This window comes from Lampetra fluviatilis, chromosome 29 (genome assembly GCF_964198595.1).
Source record: "Lampetra fluviatilis chromosome 29, kcLamFluv1.1, whole genome shotgun sequence".
NCBI classification, from domain to species: domain Eukaryota; kingdom Metazoa; phylum Chordata; class Hyperoartia; order Petromyzontiformes; family Petromyzontidae; genus Lampetra; species Lampetra fluviatilis.
The window spans coordinates 8,030,619-8,055,116 of NC_136303.1; the positions used below are offsets into that span (position 1 = coordinate 8,030,619).

Here is a 24,498-nt window from a genome sequence, read left to right on the forward strand (position 1 = left end):
GATGTCTGGATTGCAAGCCCGGAGCGCTGACCGTTACACTACGACAGCATCGCGTAACCTCACCTATACGGCGGTGCAATTATAGTTTGGTTTATATTGATGCTGTAAACATATATACACACACAAGTACAGTCCTAACATATTAAAGTGCTCTTTGAAATTATACCTCGTAAAAAAAAAGGGTTGTGTGCCCACAACAAAAATCTTCAAAAGTAACAGCATAGCGCGACATATGTGACGAAAGCTCACGAAAGTCAGTCATCATCCATGTGTTTGGCAGCATATTGTTGTAGTCTTAGATTTGAAGCTTTCGTGACTGCAAGGAATCATCTTCTTAGGTTTTTTCGGTAAAGTCACGTAGAAAGTAAAATAAAATAAAAACAAAAATCACGACGTTTCGGAGTTAACACAAGTCTCCGTCATCAGGTGGGACCGTCACAGCCAGATTAGCTGTATCAAGGGTACAGCTAATAGCTAATAGCTAAAAATCTTGATACAGCTAATCTGGCTGTGACGGTCCCACCTGATGACGGAGACTTGTGTTGCCTCCGAAACGTCGTGATTTTTGTTTTTATTTTATTTTACTTTCTACGTGACTTTACCGGAAAAAACCTAAGAAGATGTTGTAGTCTTCTCATTGTGACAGCCAGCTAAGATTAACAGCATTCCTACAGGAAAAGATAGACAAACAAAAAATACCAGTGTAAAAATCATTATCATCCTCAGTTATATTTCCGAATTTCAGCACCGTCGTTGTAATCATGGTCGTCTGCTACTTCGTTTAAAAAAAATGTGACAAGCGTGAGATGAAAACGTTCATGAAATAATCACCCGTAGCCTGCCCAATCTCATGAGACATCAGAAGCCGAGCAGGTCTGAGCCTGGATAATGTTTGGATGGGCGACCGTGACGCATAATAAAATGTTGTCATTGGGGTTGCGTTCGGTATATAGTTGCAGGCAGAGGAAGACAGTGCATCAAGATCCTTTGCTGGACTGCACTTCTATGCTTCCACATGTACACTTTCACATTCTTCAAATATAAAAGCAGGGAAAACACAACCCTGCGAGTCGGATGCAATGACAGCCGCACTTACCAAGCCTTTGTGAAGTGGATTTAGTGATTTATCCGCTTCTCCAGGTTTCTCCTTATTTCTGTTTGAAAAAACCAGCGGACAGTGCAGTGATTAGGCATGGCATTGCTTTGATTGCGCACACCTGCAGTGTACTGCATTCATCATGAGCCATGCTCAATTCACTGCTGGATGAAGGCCTCGCTAAGCTGCCACCACCACCACCTCTCACGCACCTCCGATGACCACGGTTGGCTACGAAATAAGTTCAACATACAGACGTGCAACATACATACGGTGCAATATAATCCAGCTAGCGCCTGTACACAGTCTGATTAAATCGCTCCATCTCCTCGGTGTGTGGAACTCTTGCACAAGTGCCATTTGTCAGCTATAATAGTGTATGCAATGTTGAAAAACATCACGTTGAATCTTGACTTAAAGCTTTCGTGACTGCAGGAATTCATCATGCGATCGTAACGTCGTGATTGCTATTTTTTTATTTATTATTTTTATATCTCCGTTACTTTACTGAAAGACCCAAAAAGTGTAACGTTGAATTTTTACAGTTCTCATCCAGCATATGAAGAAAATACTTTACAAATTGTCGGTTAATAGCAGGCAATGCTTGTGGTTAGTGGCTCACACAGAGCCTTAAACCCCGGTGGGCCCTGAGTTTGATTCCTTGCCATGGCCAATCATTGCTGGCAAGTGAAAGCTGGACCGCACCTACCACCACCCGCGCCACCTTCACCAACCCCCACTGACCAGCATGGTGAAGTATGGTCAAACAATGACCGTGAGCGACCGACAACAGTGCGAGAGGAAATAAAACTGGGGAGATGGAGCCATGAAATTGGTTCGTGTGCAGGTGATTGGTGGATTGATAGCGCTACGCTGCGCTATGAACCCAGCGACCAGAGTTCGATTCCTACCCACGGCCAACACCAGTGACGATTATCTGAACCAGTCCTGGGCCTCCCCTAGCTCGACTCAGCCTCAAATCAGTTCCTGATGGGATGTGTAAACATCGCCGCTGGGGAGACAAAGGCGGACGGGCGTGTGCTTGTCACACCACCCCCTCGTGTACCGTTCCGGCCTTCATAGGTGCTCGCTAACAGCACTTTCCCCAACAGCCTGTGAAGGCTATAGGGGGGATCTTTGTATTTGTATTACATCGCTGGATCGTGAGAGGTGGCGACAATTTGGGGGTGAGTTCTTCGTTCAGCAGTGGATTGATAAAGGGACTTAACATTTTTATCTCATGTATATAGAAAAAAACACCTAAATAATTTTAGAGATTCATAATAATGGTTTTTGGGTAAGATCACGAAAGTATAAATGTGTCACCTGAGGACGTCTGCTTGCGTTGTGGCAGAAACGTCGTGAGAATTTGTTTATATTGTTGCATTTTTATTATTTTATCATTCCCTTCTACGTGACTTTACCTAAAGAACCAAGAATATGTGTCGTAACCCTCCACCACCCGACACAGCCAATTAGTGAGGGATTTGTCACGTAAACAAAACGCCAATTAGTTACTACTTGAGCCCACCGGTGTGTTGGAGAGTAAATCCACAACATTTACAATTTGAGCAGTACGACGTTTCGCTGGTAATCACATCTAGCATGATCGGGCGATTTGCCAGAATCGTGAAGCAATCCACGTGCTTCCGGCCTTAAATAGAGCAGTACGACGTTTCGCTGGTAATCACATCTAGCATGATCGGGCGATTTGCCAGAATCGTGAAGCAATCCACGTGCTTCCGGCCTTAAATAGAGCAGTACGACGTTTCGCTGGTAATCACATCTAGCATGATCGGGCGATTTGCCAGAATCGTGAAGCAATCCACGTGCTTCCGGCCTTAAATAGAGCAGTACGACGTTTCGCTGGTAATCACATCTAGCATGATCGGGCGATTTGCCAGAATCGTGAAGCAATCCACGTGCTTCCGGCCTTAAATAGAGCAGTACGACGTTTCGCTGGTAATCACATCTAGCATGATCGGGCGATTTGCCAGAATCGTGAAGCAAGCCGCGTGCTTCCGGCCTTAAATAGAGCAGTACGACGTTTCGCTGGTAATCACATCTAGCATGATCGGGCGATTTGCCAGAATCGTGAAGCAAGCCACGTGCTTCCGGCCTTAAATAGAGCAGTACGACGTTTCGCTGGTAATCACATCTAGCATGATCGGGCGATTTGCCAGAATCGTGAAGCAATCCACGTGCTTCCGGCCTTAAATAGAGCAGTACGACGTTTCGCTGGTAATCACATCTAGCATGATCGGGCGATTTGCCAGAATCGTGAAGCAATCCACGTGCTTCCGGCCTTAAATAGAGCAGTACGACGTTTCGCTGGTAATCACATCTAGCATGATCGGGCGATTTGCCAGAATCGTGAAGCAATCCACGTGCTTCCGGCCTTAAATAGAGCAGTACGACGTTTCGCTGGTAATCACATCTAGCATGATCGGGCGATTTGCCAGAATCGTGAAGCAAGCCACGTGCTTCCGGCCTTAAATAGAGCAGTACGACGTTTCGCTGGTAATCACATCTAGCATGATCGGGCGATTTGCCAGAATCGTGAAGCAAGCCACGTGCTTCCGGCCTTAAATAGAGCAGTACGACGTTTCGCTGGTAATCACATCTAGCATGATCGGGCGATTTGCCAGAATCGTGAAGCAATCCACGTGCTTCCGGCCTTAAATAGAGCAGTACGACGTTTCGCTGGTAATCACATCTAGCATGATCGGGCGATTTGCCAGAATCGTGAAGCAATCCACGTGCTTCCGGCCTTAAATAGAGCAGTACGACGTTTCGCTGGTAATCACATCTAGCATGATCGGGCGATTTGCCAGAATCGTGAAGCAATCCACGTGCTTCCGGCCTTAAATAGAGCAGTACGACGTTTCGCTGGTAATCACATCTAGCATGATCGGGCGATTTGCCAGAATCGTGAAGCAATCCACGTGCTTCCGGCCTTAAATAGAGCAGTTCGACGTTTTGCTGGTAATCACATCTAGCATGATCGGGCGATTTGCCAGAATCGTGAAGCAATCCACGTGCTTCCGGCCTTAAATAGAGCAGTACGACGTTTCGCTGGTAATCACATCTAGCATGATCGGGCGATTTGCCAGAATCGTGAAGCAATCCACGTGCTTCCGGCCTTAAATAGAGCAGTACGACGTTTCGCTGGTAATCACATCTAGCATGATCGGGCGATTTGCCAGAATCGTGAAGCAATCCACGTGCTTCCGGCCTTAAATAGAGCAGTACGACGTTTCGCTGGTAATCACATCTAGCATGATCGGGCGATTTGCCAGAATCGTGAAGCAAGCCACGTGCTTCCGGCCTTAAATAGAGCAGTACGACGTTTCGCTGGTAATCACATCTAGCATGATCGGGCGATTTGCCAGAATCGTGAAGCAAGCCACGTGCTTCCGGCCTTAAATAGAGCAGTACGACGTTTCGCTGGTAATCACATCTAGCATGATCGGGCGATTTGCCAGAATCGTGAAGCAAGCCACGTGCTTCCGGCCTTAAATAGAGCAGTACGACGTTTCGCTGGTAATCACATCTAGCATGATCGGGCGATTTGCCAGAATCGTGAAGCAAGCCACGTGCTTCCGGCCTTAAATAGAGCAGTACGACGTTTCGCTGGTAATCACATCTAGCATGATCGGGCGATTTGCCAGAATCGTGAAGCAAGCCACGTGCTTCCGGCCTTAAATAGAGCAGTACGACGTTTCGCTGGTAATCACATCTAGCATGATCGGGCGATTTGCCAGAATCGTGAAGCAATCCACGTGCTTCCGGCCTTAAATAGAGCAGTACGACGTTTCGCTGGTAATCACATCTAGCATGATCGGGCGATTTGCCAGAATCGTGAAGCAAGCCACGTGCTTCCGGCCTTAAATAGAGCAGCAGCAGGACGACGTCATCAACGAACCCAATCAGGTGCAGAGATCAGAGGCGGAAGAGAGGGGGGTATTGTAATTATAAGATAGATTAGTAATCAGTTAATTCGTGTTTCCTCAATAAGGAATTGTAATTGAAAGATGTATTACTTAATAATACGCTTCCAGGCCGCGCTAATTTTAGAGATATCCGAACACATTTCAATGTTTACCTTCGACAGCGTTTGATGACCAAAATTGAAATGATGAGCAATGCAAGCATGGCGCCTACAACGCACACACCAACGACCACCTCGATCGTTCTTGGAAATGTGTCTGTAAGAGGCAAAAAAAAAGACACAAACAAGAATTACGAGACGTCTCCCCCCCCCCCCCACCCCAAGTGTGAAGCTTAGCAGGACCCTCCTGGAAAGGCTCTCGAGACTCAGAGTGTGGTCCCGGGACCTCCGGTGAGTGGCCCGCGACGGCCCTCCGGGTGGTTCGCGTTGGCTGCGACGCAAACGCAGCGTCGATCCGGAAATTATGACAATGTTAATTACAATTTTTGTTTGGGGTATTTTCTAAAAAAAATTACTTACATGACAGTTAATAAAAAAAATGGTAAACTACCCCTGATTAAACTATCCTAACGCTAAGATCTAAAAAAACCCTCCCCCCTTTGAAAAAAGCCTTGTAGCTGCGTAACCATTTTTTTAATGTTCCGGTAATGTGAATACATTTTTTACGAGTGGTATTTAGTGAGAGAAGTGAATGCGTTCTGTCACGGCGGATGGGGGGAGTCCACGGAAATGTTTGCATCGGCCGAGTGTTCTGCAGGCCACATAAGTGTGAGAAACAACTGCTCTAGAGCGAAGCTTTCCTGGCTTATTGAGATCGGCTATAGAGTCCTGCAAAGGGAAGTAGGGACTGGCATACAATTACGTGGCTGAATAGGATATCTTAATAGTCCTATCTAGGAGAATCGCACACACTCTGCAGGCTCCTCTTTGTAGGAGAGTCCGACAGACAGTTTCCTCGTCCATTCCTCGTTGAATAATTTTGAATTGAGAGATGAAAGTGCGGGTGTTTGGAGATAGATCTGGCACACGAGTGAATAACTTCTGAGAAAATCCAAACAGATAGGTCAGCAACTCAACCCTGACCAGCTCGAAGCCCTGCAGGTTAGGAGTTTACACACGTGATCTGTGTGTGATCCATTAACCCCACACGCAAAGCAGTGGGTGACAGGCGTACACCACCACACTCGGCCAGCTCACGAACTTCGGCTTGTAAATAGCTGGGTTAGTTAGCTACATTCCATAGACTAGGTGCTCATCTCTAGATGCCCGATTAGCTGCTGATGAGACCCAGAAAGTCGAAGCCAGTCTCGAGTTTTCTTATACTGTAATGAATTTAGCTATGACGCTGCACAGTAGTGCACAATGAGTTTGTGCACTGTGTTCGTGTTTGCCTTGTAAAGGGTCAAAAAGTTAATATCGAGTGCCAATAACAAGCTTGACCTTTTTGCTTTATAATATTGGTATGGAAGGCCAATAGGCGGATGGGCATTTTTCTTTCTTTCGTACGGCTGACGTAGATGCAGAGCAACGACTACGATGTCACATTCAGCTGGTTAAGCCAGATAGCCGCGTCAGGAGCAACGGAGTGGTGCATCGTCGCTGCGACGTCTCCTTCGTGTTTGTGGATCGGGGCATTGCGTCATCACACGTTGTACGGTCTGCTCTGGATGACCACAGTCGCACACTGGAGACTTTTCATTTTTCCATTTGTGCATCAGCTATCCGCATCTTGCCACGGTTTGTGCAGATGCGATTTAAAGCACATTTTTAATCGATGGACCAAAGCACATTTTAAATACATGCGTGGAGACAGAACGGAGTCATGCTTCGTTTGCACTCACCTTTGCGGTACTGTACGACGAACGTCATCTCTCCCCGCCCGTGTTTGTTCCACGCACTGCACGTGACAACTGTGACCCTCTCCAGATCCTTCACGTTCAGCTGCAGTTGACTACTCAGCACATTTCTCTCTCGGTTCCAGTGCTCCACCTGCAAGGAGTCCACAATCCGTCACCGAAACGTGCAAACAAGCACGCTCTGATAATATTGATTATTCATATTTGTTCATCATTTTGAGACTGACAAAAAATGTCCCAGAGACAAATGATGTCAGGGCTGCGCATTGACGTAAAAATATTCCCCCTTCACCAGAGAAGCATCACAAGATATCGAGTTAAGAACACAGGACGTGGCCTTACGTGAACTGCATGCGTGCGCTGTATATGAGGGTTCTTTAAGTGAATTCTGTCAGTGATATCTCATGTCGTCATAACAATGTGGGTGGAAATAACGTGAGTATACCCCCCCCCAATGTGTCAGGACTATGGCGAGGAGGTGACCGGGGTGGCTCAGAGGTCAGAGCACTGAGCTGGCACCACCACTTAGTTCGAATCTAGGTAGCTGCCTGTGCTTAAACAAACAGCGCTGCACAAATCACTGCACAAACAGCCATCGCATTGACTTTTACTCGACACTTAAGCTGGCTAAATTGGCTAAATTTCAAACTTTAGAAGAAAATTGTTGACCGGAAAGCGATGAACATTACCCTCAGTGGCAAAGCAAGCTGGGAAAATTCTGCCCCCTACTGTATGAACCAGAGTTCGCTTTAAGGCTAGTGACATCTGTAGATCTGTAAGATGTGTAAGATAACCACACATTTACCTGTAGATCTGTAAGCTCTGTAAGATCTACAAGGTAGATGTGTGGTACTGGTAGGAACCTCCTGGTTACACCAGCCCACAGGGGATTATTGTGTCCGTCCGTCCATCGTGCATCCAAAAATGTGAGGGGTGGGGCTGGGTGGGGAGGGGCTGGGTGGGGAGGGGCTGGGTGGGGAGGGGAGGGTGGGAAGGGGCTAGGTGGGGAGGGTCGGGCTGGGTGGGGGGTGGGAGGGGTGGGGCTGGGTGGGGAGGGGCTGGTCACCCCGTGGTGCCCTTAAACGTTTAACCTACTCACGCCGGCTTGTGCCCGCCCTTACAGTCGGGCATATTTGCGGAATACACCACGCCGCCATTGACCCTGGCCATTGACCGAGCAACCCAACGTTCCTACCAGCTCCCTCCGCAGGAATGTGTTTATTGCAGGAATATCTCTCAGGTAGATCTGTAAGATCCATTTGCATGGACCGTTCTCTGACCGAATGGAGGTTTGACGTGACACCGACAGGGCAATAGGGATAACATCGAGGTAAATATATATTTGAAATAAAATACTTTGACTCGTGTACTTACAGGAGTTCCCGTGATATTCCAACTTATAGTAGGCCTGGGGTTAGCTGTGGCCTCACACAGAAGACTATTGTCAGTTTTCACGTCTGGAATGGATATTTGAACGAGTGTCCTCTGAAACTGTGGTTTTGCTGCAAGAAAAAGGGGCACACATGTTAGGGGTATGATTTAATCCCCGGTATACTCAATGACAGCACGTGACAGCAAGCTTCAAAACAAATGATCACCTATATTATGAAAATATTTAATATGAAACGTACGCAGAGTGTTGCGTGGAGTTCGTACGGCAATTACACATATTGTACATTTAAAGACCGGCCCCTGCCGTATAAACGTGGACTTTTCAGATCACTGCCTTCTTATTTCGTATAGTCAACGTAGACGCAGCGCAACAACGAAGATGTCACATTCAAGTGGTCAAGCCAGACAGCCGCGTCAGGAGCAGCGAAGGAGTGTATCATCATCGCTGCGATGTCTCCTTCGTATTCGTGGATCGGGGCATTGCGACATTACACGTTGTACGGTCTGTTCTGGATGGCCGCAGTCGCGCAACGGAGAGTTTTTAATTTTCCATTTGTGCATCAGGTATGCGCATCTGCCATGCTTTGTGCGGATGCGATTTAGGGTGGACCGTGAGCTTCGTGGAAGATCAAACGCAGGGATCCCGTAAGTTGGGTCTTTCACAATGCCAATGCTATACCACATATCGCAGACACTCCTCAGACTATGATAATTGTTTATTTACCCTTTTATCTGGCAACAAACCTGACACCTTTTTTACAAGGAGTCATGTTTGCATTGACCACAATACCTGCAGTCGGAATGCAAACAAAAAACATAACTCTGATAATGTATGCACTGTCATTGAAGTTGATTGGTCCACACCCGAGACAGCTTTCCTTAGAGCCTAGTCTCACATGGTGTTGGACCAGATGACGCCAAAAGGCGCACAACTCAGACTGTGATAAATTAATCGTCCACAGTGGTGACTCATGCTGCAGTGTTTATATCTTGCCATATACTGCCCCCTGGTGAATCCCGTGGCCCTAACACAAACAAAAGCTACACTCCGTTATCTGAAACCTTTAAGTGCTGTACTTGACTATCCAAAATGCATGCGAAGTCCGCAATCTGATCGGTGACATTTGACTCAAAGTGCCACGTGTTCAAACAGTCCTGTCCAAGCAAGTTTCAAAGGAGTGGTCAACATTCTTATGCCTGGTATACAGTAGAAAAACAACCTCTCTTGATTTCCCACTAAAGTGTTGCAGCCTCTGCATTCCATGTGGTACTCATTTTAGCAAACCCCCCCCCTACCACCCCCAAAACATTAATGGGTAATTCACAGACGCTTTGTCGAAGCGGAATAACATTTATGCACCCACTTAAGAAATATATATATACAGCAGATGGCTTGTGTGGGTGGGTAATTCAACCGACCCTGTGGTACTAAATAATACAAACTGGCCGATGGAATTAAACATTTTATGTCTGGGACAATATTTTTTTTCCAGAGGTACCAATCAATCCGAAATCAGTGCTACTCTACAATGTCGAAACGCCAAACATTGGCATAAAAAAAATCCATTATCGAAAAATTCAACTTTAAATAGTCCGTCGTGTACAGCTCGTCGAGATGAAGTCGATTTGCCGCATCGCCGACCATCAACAGACTCAAAATGACTGCATCACGGACATTATGCGAGAGCCTGGGGCACTATGGTACTATGGATACCCCGGGGGGTACCGCCATAAGGTTCAATTGGCCAACCGTGGCCAGACGAAACCGGTGTGCTCACTGGCCCAGTGTCTCGTGCCACCCCCACCCCCGAGATTTTTGCTGGCGGCAAATTGAATATTCAAGCCGCATGCTGTGACGCAGCCGGCCCGCTGAGCTGCTTACTCACCCTCGTGCACTGCGGTTATTTTGCCCGAGGCGACGGTGCTCGGCCGAGCCGGCGAGCCGTGGTGAACCTGGCAGTGGAAGGTGGAGTTCGTGAAGGATCGCTGCCGGTACAACATCCTCGAGGTGACCGTGTACAGGTCGCCGGCGTACTCGGTGACCGTCTCCTGAACGATGAAGTCTGGAGGGGTAGAGGTGGAGGAGGTATGCTGAATTAAGTGAAAAGCGACGTTTGAATTGAACATGGTAATGGTGTTAGAATAATTATTTCTGTCTGGACCTCAGCGATATCGAATCTGTGCTGTGATAGGTTATGATGAGTAAATATACATAGTTATCACATTCTTTTTTTAGAACTGCTTTTTGTGTTTAGTTTTTGTCTTTCCGCCGCACCTCCGATTAGCACGGTTGGCTACGTACGGTGCCGAAGAAGTTCAACATACATATGGAAGTTTAGTAGTGTATCTCTTTAGACAAATATGAGCCACCTTTGATCACCGATTGGCATATTCAGCGATCAATAACCACTGGATCAGGCATTTCATTTTCGGAACATATCACTTCGCTTTGGGCACAAGAAGACAAACGCGCGCGTGGACGGAGTAACGTACCGGTTGAAGTGACCACAGACTCATTGCCTCTGTGCCACGTGATCTTGGGCTGTGGATATCCATTCCTCGCGATGCACACACCGACCTGCAAGAAGTGACGAGAGCGTTATGATGCGCGATGCAATGCGGAAAGATGCGCACTGGAAATAATATCCGCTAGCATTGGGTGCAATGAACTCCTAAGACCTCGGTTCAATTCCCAGCCACGGATAACATCAGTGGTGAGCATTAAGCCTTAGTTATTCACAATCAGGCGACAACTCATGAGACCAGGGTAGTCTTATTTGCCATATACAGTCTCTGAAATAGTCATGTCCTCCTCCACCCTGCCTCCATTCCCCAACCCATACTAACCGCTTTGGTGAAGTATGGTCAAAGAGTCCCCATGACTGACTCAGAATGGGCAGGCTTTTATTCAGTAGTGCATTGACTCCTGGCTGTAATCTATTACGATTTAGATTTTAAGTTCATCGTTATAATTACAAGCCACTGTCTTGTCCACGCCTGCCCCTTGACCAATGCCCTGATGGATGAGGGCATTACCACACTTGTGGCTGGTGGGGTTATTCTACCACGCTGTATATCGTGCTTTACTGCACTGATAAGTGCGGGTTGTCGAAGAGCCACCAACTGACTTACCTCCGCATACGTTTCTTGTGTTATAACGACAGACTTGTCGGGAAATTCAGTCTCTGGAGGGACCACGTCTAAAGCAGAAAGAAAAGCACTGTTATTATTGTCATCATCGTTTTACGAGTAATCTTATCGCGCGGCATCATTATATATTTTTTGTATCCACCCAGGTTATCTCAGCCGTAGAGTGTGGGCACGCAAATGGGAAGTTTTATTTTATTCAAATCCTGGTTGTAGGCGGACTCAGTCCACAATCGCTCTGCGGTTCGTGAGATGATGAACAATTAATGGGGGAATCATCAGTTGTTGGCCGACGAAGAGACTCAGCCACACCATAGCAATGTGGAATTTCCATCACTGGTGCCGGGATTTACACAGGAGATGAGCATTGCCTCAATGCTCGTTTGAGGAGGAAATCACTTTTTTTAAAATTACGTCTTTGGGACAAACTTGAATAAATAATCATGATCGAGTAAGTTGAGTAATGAAGCCCTGTAGACTGAATTTAGCAATGCCATACTGATGAAGAAGCAGTGGCATCTGTTTATATGAATTTGCACATGCTGCAATATACCCATTTGTTTTGAAGACGACACAATGAGTTTACAGTATGTTATTTTGCATATCAAAACAATGATGGAATATAAGCAAAACACAAACCATAAAAAATGCTTTTTTACAAAAATGTACTTTTTCATTTTCTTCCTTTCAAATATTGTTTCTGTCGCCGATGCGTTTTGTATGAGCTCAGGAAACTACCAATCTCATGACTCCCAGTTTTTAAAACGGTTCTGCTTTCATAACACACTTTCCCAATCCCTTCGTCGTTATTCTTGCATGTAGGGGAAATGCGGAAAACTGCAGTAATGTATTATTACGACTGCAGGTTTCAAGATTATGTATGTACGCTGAATTTATTTCGCACCGCACATACCCAAGCGTGTTCATCGGAGATGTGGGAGAAGGACACCAAAGTATGCACAATTACAGCCACGCGCATGCTGCTTACAATTACTGCTGAACCACATGGCTTGCAAGGGAAAGAGGGCTGGTGTTTATTATGGACAGGGTTATGGCTACTGGTAGGGAGGGTGCAGCGCGATTTCTCACATCAGCAGGAGATTACACTAAACGTCAGTGCCAAGGCCTGCTAACTTCAACACACTCGGATGAATGCTTTTGATCGCTTGCTCTGACCCCAACAGCTTTGCAAACCTAACAACAATGGACCTCCTGACATCAGCTTTTACAATGTTAAGTGTCAATACAAAACCATGTGTACGTGTACATCATAGCGATATCGACTGCTTTGATGCGGGCAAATACGTTAAAAGGCGCCTTATTGACCTGGAAGCTGGACTGAACACGGGCACACGTGCTGAGCGTGATGCGAGACAAACCGTGTTCCCTTCCCCAACCTGCAATGACCAGCATGGTGAAGTATGGTCAAACACCACCCACCCCTCCCCACCCCCATGACTGATGTATCGAAACCAGGCCGCCCCCGTTCTCTGCAGCTCTGGATCCACCAGCTATTTATATTTGTGCAAGTCTATGGCCCTCTGCGTGAGTGTTACTGTTCTCTGTGTGAGTCTGTAGGTCTCTGTGTGAGTCTGTAGGTCTCTGTGTGAGTCTGTAAGTCTCTGTGAGTCTGTGGCTCTCTGCGTGAGTGTTACTGTTCTCTGTGTGAGTCTGTAGGTCTCTGTGTGAGTATGTAGGTCTCTGTGTGAGTCTGTAGGTCTCTGTGTGAGTCTGTAGGTCTCTGTGTGAGTATGTAGGTCTCTGTGTGAGTCTGTAGGTCTCTGTGAGTCTGTGGCACTCTGCGTGAGTGTTACTGTTCTCTGTGTGAGTCTGTAGGTCTCTGTGTGAGTATGTAGGTCTCTGTGTGAGTCTGTAGGTCTCTGTGTGAGTCTGTAGGTCTCTGTGTGAGTATGTAGGTATCTGTGTGAGTCTGTAGGTCTCTGTGTGAGTCTGTAGGTCTCTGTGTGAGTCTGTAGGTCTCTGTGTGAGTCTGTGGCTCTCTGCGTGAGTGTTACTGCTCTCTGTGTGAGTATGTAGGTCTCTGTGTGAGTCTGTAGGTCTCTGTGTGAGTCTGTAGGTCTCTGCGTGAGTCTGTAGGTCTCTGCGTGAGTCTGTAGGTCTCTGTGAGTCTGTAGGTCTCTGTGTGAGTCTGTAGGTCTCTGCGTGAGTCTGTAGGTCTCTGCGTGAGTCTGTAGGTCTCTGCGTGAGTCTGTAGGTCTCTGCGTGAGTCTGTAGGTCTCTGCGTGAGTCTGTAGGTCTCTGTGTGAGTCTGTAGGTCTCTGTGCGAGTCTGTAGGTCTCTGTGTGAGTATGCAGGTCTCTCTGTGAGTCTGTAGGTCTCTGTGTGAGTCTGTAGGTCTCTGCGTGAGTATGTAGGTCTCTGTCTGAGTATGTAGGTCTCTGTGTGAGTCTGTAGGTCTCTGTGAGTCTGTAGGTCTCTGTGTGAGTCTGTAGGTCTCTGCGTGAGTCTGTAGGTCTCTGCGTGAGTCTGTAGGTCTCTGTGTGAGTCTGTAGGTCTCTGCGTGAGTCTGTAGGTCTCTGCGTGAGTCTGTAGGTCTCTGCGTGAGTCTGTAGGTCTCTGCGTGAGTCTGTAGGTCTCTGCGTGAGTATGTAGGTCTCTGCGTGAGTCTGTAGGTCTCTGCGTGAGTCTGTAGGTCTCTGTGCGAGTCTGCGGGTCTCTGTGAGTCTGTAGGTCTCTGTGTGAGTCTGTGGCTCTCTGCGTGAGTATGTAGGTCTCTGTCTGAGTATGTAGGTCTCTGTGTGAGTCTGTAGGTCTCTGTGTGAGTATGTAGGTCTCTGTGTGAGTATGTAGGTCTCTGCGTGAGTCTGTAGGTCTCTGTGAGTCTGTAGGTCTCTGTGTGAGTCTGTAGGTCTCTGTGTGAGTATGCAGGTCTCTGCGTGAGTCTGTAGGTCTCTGTGTGAGTCTGTAGGTCTCTGTGTGAGACTGTAGGTCTCTGTGTGAGTCTGTAGGTCTCTGTGTGAGTCTGTAGGTCTCTGTGTGAGTCTGTAGGTCTCTGTGTGAGTATGTAGGTCTCTGTGTGAGTCTGTGGGTCTCTGTGTGAGTCTGTGGGTCTCTGTGTGAGTCTGTAGGTCTCTGTGTGAGTCTGTAGGTCTTTGCGTGCGTCTGTAGGTCTCTGAGTGAGTGTTACTGCTCTCTGTGTGAGTCTGTAGGTCTCTGCGTGCGTCCGTGGGTCTCTATGTGGGTGGTTAGCCGGGTAGGTTCGGGAGCAGGGCGTGCTAGGAATCACTGGGTATGAACAGGACGCCTTCTGGGTGTGACCATCGTTATGTCGGGCAGACGCAAGAACCCTATCTGGCGAATTAAAGTTTGTTGTACTTGCAGAACCACTGAAACAGGTAGCCATAAATATGCATGTAGAATATCCACGGGACCTTTTTTGCCAGTATCAAAATTATGAAAAATGTAAGATAAATAATTCGTCTTATATGTTTTTGAAAAATATAGGAATAGGCTTTTCTGGCAATAAAAGCCTTTCTGGAATATAACAGTTGTGTTTAGAGCTTCACACACCAAATAGCTACTAAATAGATATAACTGCTCAACCCGAGCTTGACATGTTTCTGATACTTGCAATTGTTTTTGCAAGGCTGTCTCTGGTGCAGGTCAATAGAGTTTCAAAGACAATACAAATATCATCGGAGCATGTTTGTTTGCATGTTTTGCAACAACGTACGTGTGTATAATAGGGTTTTGTTTTAGGTTAGATCGCGTAAATATATAAATGTGTATTTAAAACCCGCCACATGTATATATTTACGCGATCTAATCCCAAAAAACCTTTATTATAGATGATATTGGTCGCGAAAGCCTCCGTGTTAAAAAGTACTTGTGGTTAATGCAAACAAACTTAATGCCTTGCACAAGGAAGATATTTGGTGTTTGGACACCTCAACACAACTGTTTTATTGCCAGACAGGCTTTTATTGCCAGAAAAGCCTATTCCTATATGTTTCACTATACATATAAGAACACATTCCTGCGGAGGGAGCTGGTAGGAACGTTGGGTTGCTCGGTCAATGGCCAGGGTCAACGGCGGCGTGGTGTATTCCGCAAATATGCCCGACTGTGAGGGTGGGCACAAGCCGGCGTGAGTAGGTTAAACGTTGAGTTTTATAAGGGCACCAGCCCCTCCCCACCCAGCCCCTCCCCACCCAGCCCCTACCCACCCTCCCCACCCAGCCCCTCCCTGCACGACGGAAGGACACAACAATCCCCTGTGGATTGGTGTAACCAGAGGTTAGGGCTACAATTTGTTTTTGTTAAAGGCAGGATGCTAAAGAATGCACCTGCGCAGACAAAGAGCAGAGGCAAAGCGGTTTCGTGAGCCTCGACTTGGTGCAGGGGGCAAGGAGTCAGCCACGTGGATGGCCGGTGGGGGGGGGGAAAGGGAAATGGCCAGAGCCGCGAGAGGACAGGCAGCGGTCGAGGAGCGACCATCCCCCGGCGAGCGGAGGTCGACAGCGGAAGAGGAGGAGGAGGAGATCCGAGGGCCCCTCGTTGCCGGCACATGTTTCTGGCGAATCACTCACCCCGCACCGTGACGCGCGCGGTGCTGTCCTCTGTGCCACCGGCTCCCGCCGTCACCTGGCAGATATAGCCCCTGCTGTCCTGCCGCGTGACGTTCTTCAGGAGCATCGTGAAGTCTTCCCCCACGAGCATTTCTCGCGCGTACCCCTCCGGCTTCTCTCGCACCTGCAGGCGGCCTTTCTTGTAGAACACCCGCCGCCTCTCGCCTTTGTCCGTTTCCTGGGGGGCCGTGCGGCAACGGGTGCGAGTTGCAGCGGTGAACATCGACATGCTTAGATGGGTTTTGTTAAAGTAGTTTTTAAAAAAAATGTGTGTTGGGATTACGCAGAGGGCAGCGATCGTAGCTCCCTACTGGCAGACGAATGCTCGCTTAGAGGCGAGGGAGTGTGGGTGCCCTTTCAAATGTGTTGGGACGGGATGCCGCGTGAGTTGTTTGTCGCGAGTAAAGTCATGTCTGAGACACCCCGAGCAATTACGGGTACTATTATTGAAAACAAATCATTATCATTATTGTCATAATCATCATCACGGGCGGATCTGATAGCTCAGATAGATGAATATACCAATGGATGGTAGATACACATTAAAGCAAATATATTGCATTGCGAATGTTATATCTGCGACATTTCATAAGACAGTGTATTCATTCTAAATGTTGGCTAAGCAGTGCACGGCATTGTCGAGAGAACGGTCTGTGGAAGGAGATCCCATAGCACTACTTCTGAGATCCAATCACTTGCCACTATCCACACTAGGTGACGCACCTTCTTACTTGCCCTGGTCTAAATGGTATGGTGATTAAACCCTAACTGTTGTCATACCCAGAGCTCAAAATATTTTGAATCAAAAACGTTGATTATGACTATTGAATCAAGTAAAAACAAATCTAATGTGTGCGTGTGTTTTTTTTGTACGCAGCCATTAATGACGGGGCTGAGACAAATGACTTGCTACACTTGAGAACCTGGTTTAACCAGATTCAAACCCAGAATCAGATTATTAATTAAACTGGAGAAATACGATGAGCTATAAAGCTTCTTTTTTTACAGAGGTCCAAATACTTCAGTCGTTCTGGGTCAGCTTTTAGACCCTTGAGGCGCCCTCCCCACGCTAAATAAACCACGATAATATGATTCATGCATTTTGTTCGAAAAGGAAAGTATGTATACACGTAGAATTTATTTTAAACCGTACTTAGCCAACAAATGCTAATCGGAGGTGCGGGGGAAGGACAACAAACTAAACACAAAAATCATTTCTAAATAAATGACATGATATGAAACAGACAGACAGACATGAAAAAAATTCCTACAAAGAGGCAGGTCACGTACAATGAACCACTGCAGAATGACGTCACTGTCACTTGACTTTCCGTCTCCTTGAGGGACATTCCACTGACACGGGATTTCCAAGTCACTGCCCGTGATGACGGTGAGTTCAGTCGGTGTTTTCACGGAAAGGAGGGTTATCATTCCTGAAAGGAAAACACACGTTCGCACGGTTATTCGTTCTGATCTCCTTCGCCTGATAAGCAGGATGTCGTGGCTTCGATCCTGACCCTGACGATGCCTGTTGTATATTTGGAGTTTGCGTGTTCTCTCTCCCCGTGGAATTTTCTCAGGTTTTGCCCTCCACGTTTGGGCACGTGTTGATGTACGTATGTATGTTGAACTCCTTTTGCACCGTACATAGCCAACCGTAGTGCGGGGGAAGGACAACAAACTAAACACAAAAAGGAGTTCTTAAGGAATGAGTTTACAATTAAGATTTAAAAGTGCATAGCTCCAGTGGCTTCCTAATATCGGAAGGAAGAGAGTTCCAGACGCCCGCTGAAGATACTATGAATTCCCACATGCGATGATCATATCAGCCACGACGTTGAGCTATGTGTGGTCAAGTCGCCTCTGAAAAATAGCTAATAGCTGAGTGTGCTTTACCTGATACAATGTAAGTGTTTCGTTGATCACTCATTTATTGAGGGGACCAAAACACGACATTGGTTTACTCAGTCCTGTGAACGCAATCAGTAGGTTAATGTTTAAACGTTATGATCCGGTAACAAGCCACTGAGACATGTTTCTTGAAATAAATAAAAAGTCAGTGCAGAACTGAACAAATTATGAACAACGCATATTAAAGCCAATGATACATGTTCAGCCAAAAATAAGATATTTAATGAACACAGAATTCACAGCAAAAGTATGCGTGGACGAATCTATGGCACACAAAGAAAAATGCAGGCTGATGATACAAGGTGAAAACATTGGTTGTTGAATATATTTTACGAAGCTTGCTGTGTAAACACAAAATTACACTTTAATTCTCGTTAATATTTGCCATGTTCTGTCTAATGCTGTAATTTCACCGATGCAGGATGGACAATGCACTTTTTACACACCCATTGCGAATCTATTCCAACAGTTCATTTATAGTAATACTGGTAGGAACCTCCTGGTTACACCAGCCCACAGGGGATTATTGTGTCCGTCCGTCCGTCGTGCAGGGAGGGGCTGGGTGAGGAGGGAGGGTCTGGGTGGTGAAGGGCTGGGTAGGGAGGGGAGGGTGGGGAAGGGCTGGGTGGGGAGGGTGGGGCTGGGTGGGGGTGTGAGGGGTGGGGCTGGGTGGGGAGGGGCTGGTCACCCCGTGGTGCCCTTATAAAACTCAACGTTTAACCTACTCACGCCGGCTTGTGCCCGCCCTCACAGTCGGGCATATTTGCGGAATACACCACGCCGCCGTTGACCCTGGCCATTGACCGAGCAACCCAACGTTCCTACCAGCTCCCTCCGCAGGAATGTGTTATCCACTGCTCACAGGGGATTTCTTTGTAACTGTATGAATTATCCACGGATGGGGAATTTGGCTCCATCACCGATGGAAGTAACCTTCTGTGGGATATCACCGGCGACAGTACATCATGCTTTTCTCGAAGCGAGTCACGGGATCTTTAATGTCCACAGGGTATCGAAAGCCTTGACTTAACACATCATTGTCCGGCAGAGAGCGCACCATTGTAAACAAATGTATCCAACAGATCAAAAAAAAGTTCAATTGATTTCCTACACAACACATTTAGGCAGTGAGCATCTCCTGCTTAAAGCCCGAAGCTTTTTAAAGTGTGCACATTGAACACCGTGCAATTATCTCGAGTTTGGACACGTCCCAGTAGACTAAATAATTAATATAAGTGTACTTCCGTCACTTCGTCAGTAAGAGGAGGGGGGTTGTTTTGAAACCTCACGTCAACGTTTTAGGGCGTACTATTATTGAGCAATATCTGTGCTGGACAAACAGCGTAGTTTATGGTTAATGTGTTTCATGCGTGGGTGTTTAAAGCAGGAAGTTCACTCACTGTGCTATTCGTATAAGCCTGTTGTTGTACTTGGAAATATATATTGTTCGTGGCATCAGCAAGAAAACACACACATCACCAATCGACTTTGCTTTCGAGAAACCCAGTAACACTCTTTATTTTAATGTGCAAGTAATTCAATTAGCGGTGCCTCCGTGGGTCTGCGATTCGTAGGTGTTTTTTAGCCGCGTGACTAAACAAACGCCAAAGATTTCCAAAATTTGCACATGGGTAATCCCCCCCCCCTCATTTCCTCATTGCCGATTTTACAAAAATATTAGTTTTTTCTTCTGCAAGAAGAAGAGGAGTGTTTATTGCGTTGTGTCGCGGACAATTGGATGCACCGCGTAGAGCCCCCCCCCCCAACACACATGAACGCGGATTAGAGGAGTTGTACTATTCAGTACGCTACAGTACTCTTATTCGGTTCAATTCCAAATACCCTACGTCCAACATTGTGCCCTCTTGTGGGAGGGGATTCCGGTAAATAAATAAACTATTTTATCGAGAGGCGAGTTTATTCCACGGTGTAAACAATGGAACTATTGAGGCTATTTTATAGTCCATTCAAGCCGGTGGGACGTCTGCAACTGAACAATAACAACTCGACAGCTCATTCGTCAGTAACGCCGTCTTAAAAATGTCAAATATAATCGGCCACGTTTCAGACGGACGTGTTGAGTTAAAATGTTATCAGACACGTAAATGCATGCTGCACCTTACGGAAATTCCACTGAACATGTGTGGACAGTGCTGGCAACATTTAAATTGTCACATGAACATCCTTGTTATATCAAGGATGTGCTTTTTTGTTACGGATGATTGCCAGTGCAGAGTTTCCCACGCCGTGATAACTAGTTCTAAGAAGGGATTTTTATTAAAAAAAAAGGAAGTCATCATTGGATCCTTTAATCTGGGTTATACAAAACAACACCACGTGACTTTCAGTAAGTGCAAAGCCAGCCTGGAGAATTTCCCCTTTAATGATGTTGATAGTGCACATTACACTGGTCAACACACTTTTTCTGGCATAAGGTATTCCAACGGGTTTAAGGTAATTTTGGGGTGCTGATTCCAAATCTGGCATATAGTTTTTGTCTATCACATCAGGTTTTTGAGATATCAAATATAGCATTTTCAATAAAAACTGCGGAAGAAAAATATTAAATAAATGTGGATATCTACACAAAATTATATTATAAACACACTATCCTAAAAATACAGCACCATATTTTAACACTAAAGCAGTCACTGACTCGCAACAACTTGCAATCATAAGTGACAGAGTTAATTTCTGGTAAAATCAATGAAAATGGGGTATGCCGATAGCATAAAAATGATGTGATAGAGCAAATCTGAGATTAGATTTGGAATCAGCACCCTGAAATTAGTCTAAAACAGCTGCAAAAGTCCAGGCCAGAAAAAAATGTTATTTTTTTGTTGACCAGTGTTATGTGAAGCTGCGTGCGAGTCGATGCCACTTCTTACAAAGCATCTTCAACAAGCTATAGAGCCGTGACTTTAACTCGGTCTTATTGCACCGCTAAGCGCAACGAAAATGTGATACTGTACTGACGGTGTTGCACAAAGTTCACGCACTGCAATTAAACCTTAACACATTCGGTCAACATAGAACTATACACCAGCTGACGTTTGGGGCAGTGGCCCTGTACGCTTTGGGTGCACGTACATTTCATAACCTACATGTTCTGCCGACTCTAATTGGCAATTTTTGTGGCCAACAGGATGGAGTATCACGTGCACTGAATTTCTGTGTGATGATCTACCAACAACATCCGTAATCAAAAGATTTCACAGGGCTGTGTTATAATGCTGAAGAGGGAAATCGATCCATGAACGTACGATACTACATGACTGTGCCCTTATTTAGTTTATCCTTGTTTACCCAAGAAAGCCTCACCGAGACCCGCGACTCTTCTTTAGAAGGAGACGATTTTGTACAATTATGGGGCGATAGTTGCTATGCAAATACCTATCGAGTAGTTTTGCAGGTCCGCTAGCTTTTCAAATTTCGCAACATTTGGACGGTGATACCAGCGCAAAAATGGCCTACTCTTGCAAATGATGGCACGGGATCTTTAAGCCCCACTGTGAAACAGACGGCGCGTATATTAATGTATGGATGTTGAACTTCTTTCGCACCGTACGTAGCTAACGGTGCTAATTGGAGGTGCGGGACGAAGGACAACCGCAGTGTTAATCAGGGCGGCCTCTGGAATCGAACCGTGAGCATCAAGAACAAACGACAGTACTAATCTTGATTTGAAGTTTTCGTGACTGCAGGCATCCATACTCTTTGGTTTTTTCGGTAAAGTCACGTAGGTAGAAAAAATAAATAAAAATAACATAATACATCACATATTATAGATCACATTATTGTGATATATTATTTTTTGTTTAATTTATTTTTCTACCAACGTGACTTTACTGAAATAACCAAACAGTATAAACTACAGTATTGTATAACATAGGGAATAGGAGCCTAGCTCTTCTGGGGAGGTCTGTGCCAAGATGACTGCAATTAAAATGAGCCGAGATCCTCCTGTCTGCTGATGTGGATAATAGATTGTTCAGCACTACAGTACCATATTCGAAAAAAAATACCGTATTGCATAGGATAGAAAATAAGAATGACATAGACATGCATTTAAAGGGTTTCTAAGTGAAACACTGTGATTCAAATTGACGAGAAATCTTACTGCGTTGCTAAATACATTACAATAATTAACACCAGTTACAAATACTGATTTAAACCCCACGGAAGGCATTGATATAACGAATAGTAATCCAGTAGTCCACCCAGCTACAACATTGCCATCAATGCTCCAACACAGAACACTATAGAGCATGTTTACGGTGCCATTAATGTATGCAACCATAAAAAAATGCATTCGGTGACACTGCATTGGCAGCGGTGCACAAGCACGAACACCACAAAACCCCAGCAACATTCGTCAACAACAATTGCCTTACAAGGGAGGGGAAATGTAGCGGGTGACGTTTCGGGCGATGGCCCTTCTTCACGGCACAAAAATAAACAGAGCACGTGCCAAAAACAGTTTCCGTTGTATCTCTGTCAAATGTGATGCATTGTTTTTAAATGCCTCGTTCACGGTTTAGTGTTGCAAATCAGTGCTCAACAGTCAAGTTGCTGTGTTTGACCAGACGAGAACTCCTAGGGACCAGGATTGAGTTTAGTCTCATTTGCGGCCATGGCTTGGGTCCCCAACATGGCAAAGGCAATGGAGTAACCCAGAAATCAGCGCTAGAACAACTGCGTCACGGGAGAAAGCGACAATTTAAAAAAACATAACGGAACGTAACGCGTGTTAATCGGAGGTCAAACAATACGGCACTTAAAAATAAAACTGCACGGTAATACACCCTTCAAACTAGCAAATAAGTTAACATATTCGAAAACGCATGCTAAATCATTAAACGAACGTCCAAAGCAAGACGCAGTTCACCGTACAATCAATAGACATCACTCGACGGATGAGGCAAGCGCGGCTGGAGCACAGAGCGGGTGGGTAGGGACCCACGAGATGGATGTGGCTGGCTGGCTCCGTGTGACAACGCAACAACAGCAACAGCAGCAGCAGCATCTGGGGACAGCACGACAGAACAGGACTCACCGGGCAGCGTGGCAAGCAGCATGCATGTGACACAAAGGGTCTTCATCTCGACTAGCAAGTGGCTGGGAGCCAAACGGGTTACGGTAAATGGGTTTAGTTCCCCGATGCAAGCAGTTCGTGGCTACTTATAAACGATCCACAGTGGGGGTTTTCCCGTGTGCGTTTTAGTTTCACATCATGTTTTGGTAGTCATTATTTACGCGCGCTGCTGGCTGTACACTGCAACTTCGTTTCCTGGCAGGATTCGCTGAGATCTGACGCGGAAGCAATATAATGAGCCACTTACCAGCGAATCTACAGAATAGGAAATACCCCTTTTTAAGATGCACTAATCTACCCACCGCCACCGCTCCTCCTGGGTGTTCAAATACTGTACAACGTGGGAGTACCTCCTATAATGTCATCGCTTTGCGTGTGCGTGGCTAGTTTCGTATAGCTGCATTGACTCCGGGCGAACATTTGGGGTGCGTCTTATATTCGAGTGCGCCTAATAATCCGATAGGCTTGCGTGTGAATGACCAGATGTGTATAACTATTGACACATGGCACAAGGTTGGGGTGCGTCTCGCTTTTCCTAGCGTCTTGTGAGAGCGACACCACGCATCATCCTGTGTTTAGCGCATGGTACATGCAGCGAATTGCGTGTGTAACAATCGAAGTTTACATGTGCATCTGTAGTGCATATGTTGTATGCACGACAGAATGACAGATGCACTACAGATGCACATGTAAAGATCACGTGACCCCTCCAGCCACAAGGCATTTCCATTCCTTCCAATGTTCGAACCGCAATGGGAAGGGTACTGCATATGATATTGCGATAGCCATTGACATTCATCATAAGCATTCATATCTGGCAACAACCAATGTAGCATCTTCATACGTATCACAAGCAGCAGAAGGAATACTAGAGGCAACAGCAGTCATTATCATCTGCAACTTCTATTTATTTATTATTACCATCACCTACGATTTGAAGCTTTCGTGACTGCAGGAATCCATACTCTTTGGTTCTTTCGGTAAAGTCACTTAGGTAGAAAAATAAAAGAAAAAATAATATATATAACGACGTTTCGATCGCGACGTTTCGACGATTGCTTGTGTTGCGATCTATTATTGTTCTACCTACGTGACCTTATCGATACAAGCGAAGAGTATCATCACCTACATCATCATCGTGATCACCAGCGTCGCAAACAAATTGCTCATTGTCATCAGCCAATCTGCTGCTGGATGAAGACCTCCTCAACCCCATCGCTACGTCTCACAATTGCGATGTCAGCCATCGACGTCGGCACCTACCAGAGGTGGGACAAAGTCATTGTTATGCAAGTCCAAGTCGAGTCGCAAGTCATCAAATTCATGACTCGAGTCTGACTCGAGTCCAAGTCACATGACTCGAGTCCACATCTCATAGGTGGGACAAAGTCATTGTTATGCAAGTCCAAGTCGAGTCGCAAGTCATCAAATTCATGACTCGAGTCTGACTCGAGTCCAAG

General features: G+C 46.1%; 1 protein-coding gene across 1 annotated transcript; it reads right to left on the reverse strand.

The window, feature by feature from the left end:
* Positions 1-537: 537 nt before the first annotated feature.
* On the reverse strand, positions 538-23,147 carry LOC144943070 (basal cell adhesion molecule-like). The gene is made up of 11 exons (XM_078870235.1): positions 23,000-23,147; positions 17,323-17,465; positions 15,994-16,210; positions 11,429-11,496; positions 10,790-10,874; positions 10,183-10,359; positions 8,279-8,406; positions 6,890-7,037; positions 5,202-5,304; positions 1,097-1,154; positions 538-668 (listed from the first exon to the last, which is right to left on the reverse strand). The coding sequence occupies exons 1-11, from the start codon at positions 23,043-23,045 to the stop codon at positions 657-659; spliced, it is 1,185 nt and encodes a 394-aa protein (XP_078726361.1). The 5' UTR covers positions 23,046-23,147; the 3' UTR covers positions 538-656.
* Positions 23,148-24,498: the final 1,351 nt, after the last annotated feature.

Excerpts from the sequence above, each read along its gene's own strand:
- LOC144943070 (XM_078870235.1), bottom strand. The coding sequence starts at position 23,045 with ATGAAGACCCTTTGTGTCACATGCATGCTGCTTGCCACGCTGCCCG. Across the intron at positions 17,466-22,999 it reads GCTGCTTGCCACGCTGCCCG|GAATGATAACCCTCCTTTCC; the intron begins GTGAGTCCTGTT and ends TTTTCCTTTCAG. Across the intron at positions 10,875-11,428 it reads CACAAGAAACGTATGCGGAG|GTCGGTGTGTGCATCGCGAG; the intron begins GTAAGTCAGTTG and ends CACTTCTTGCAG.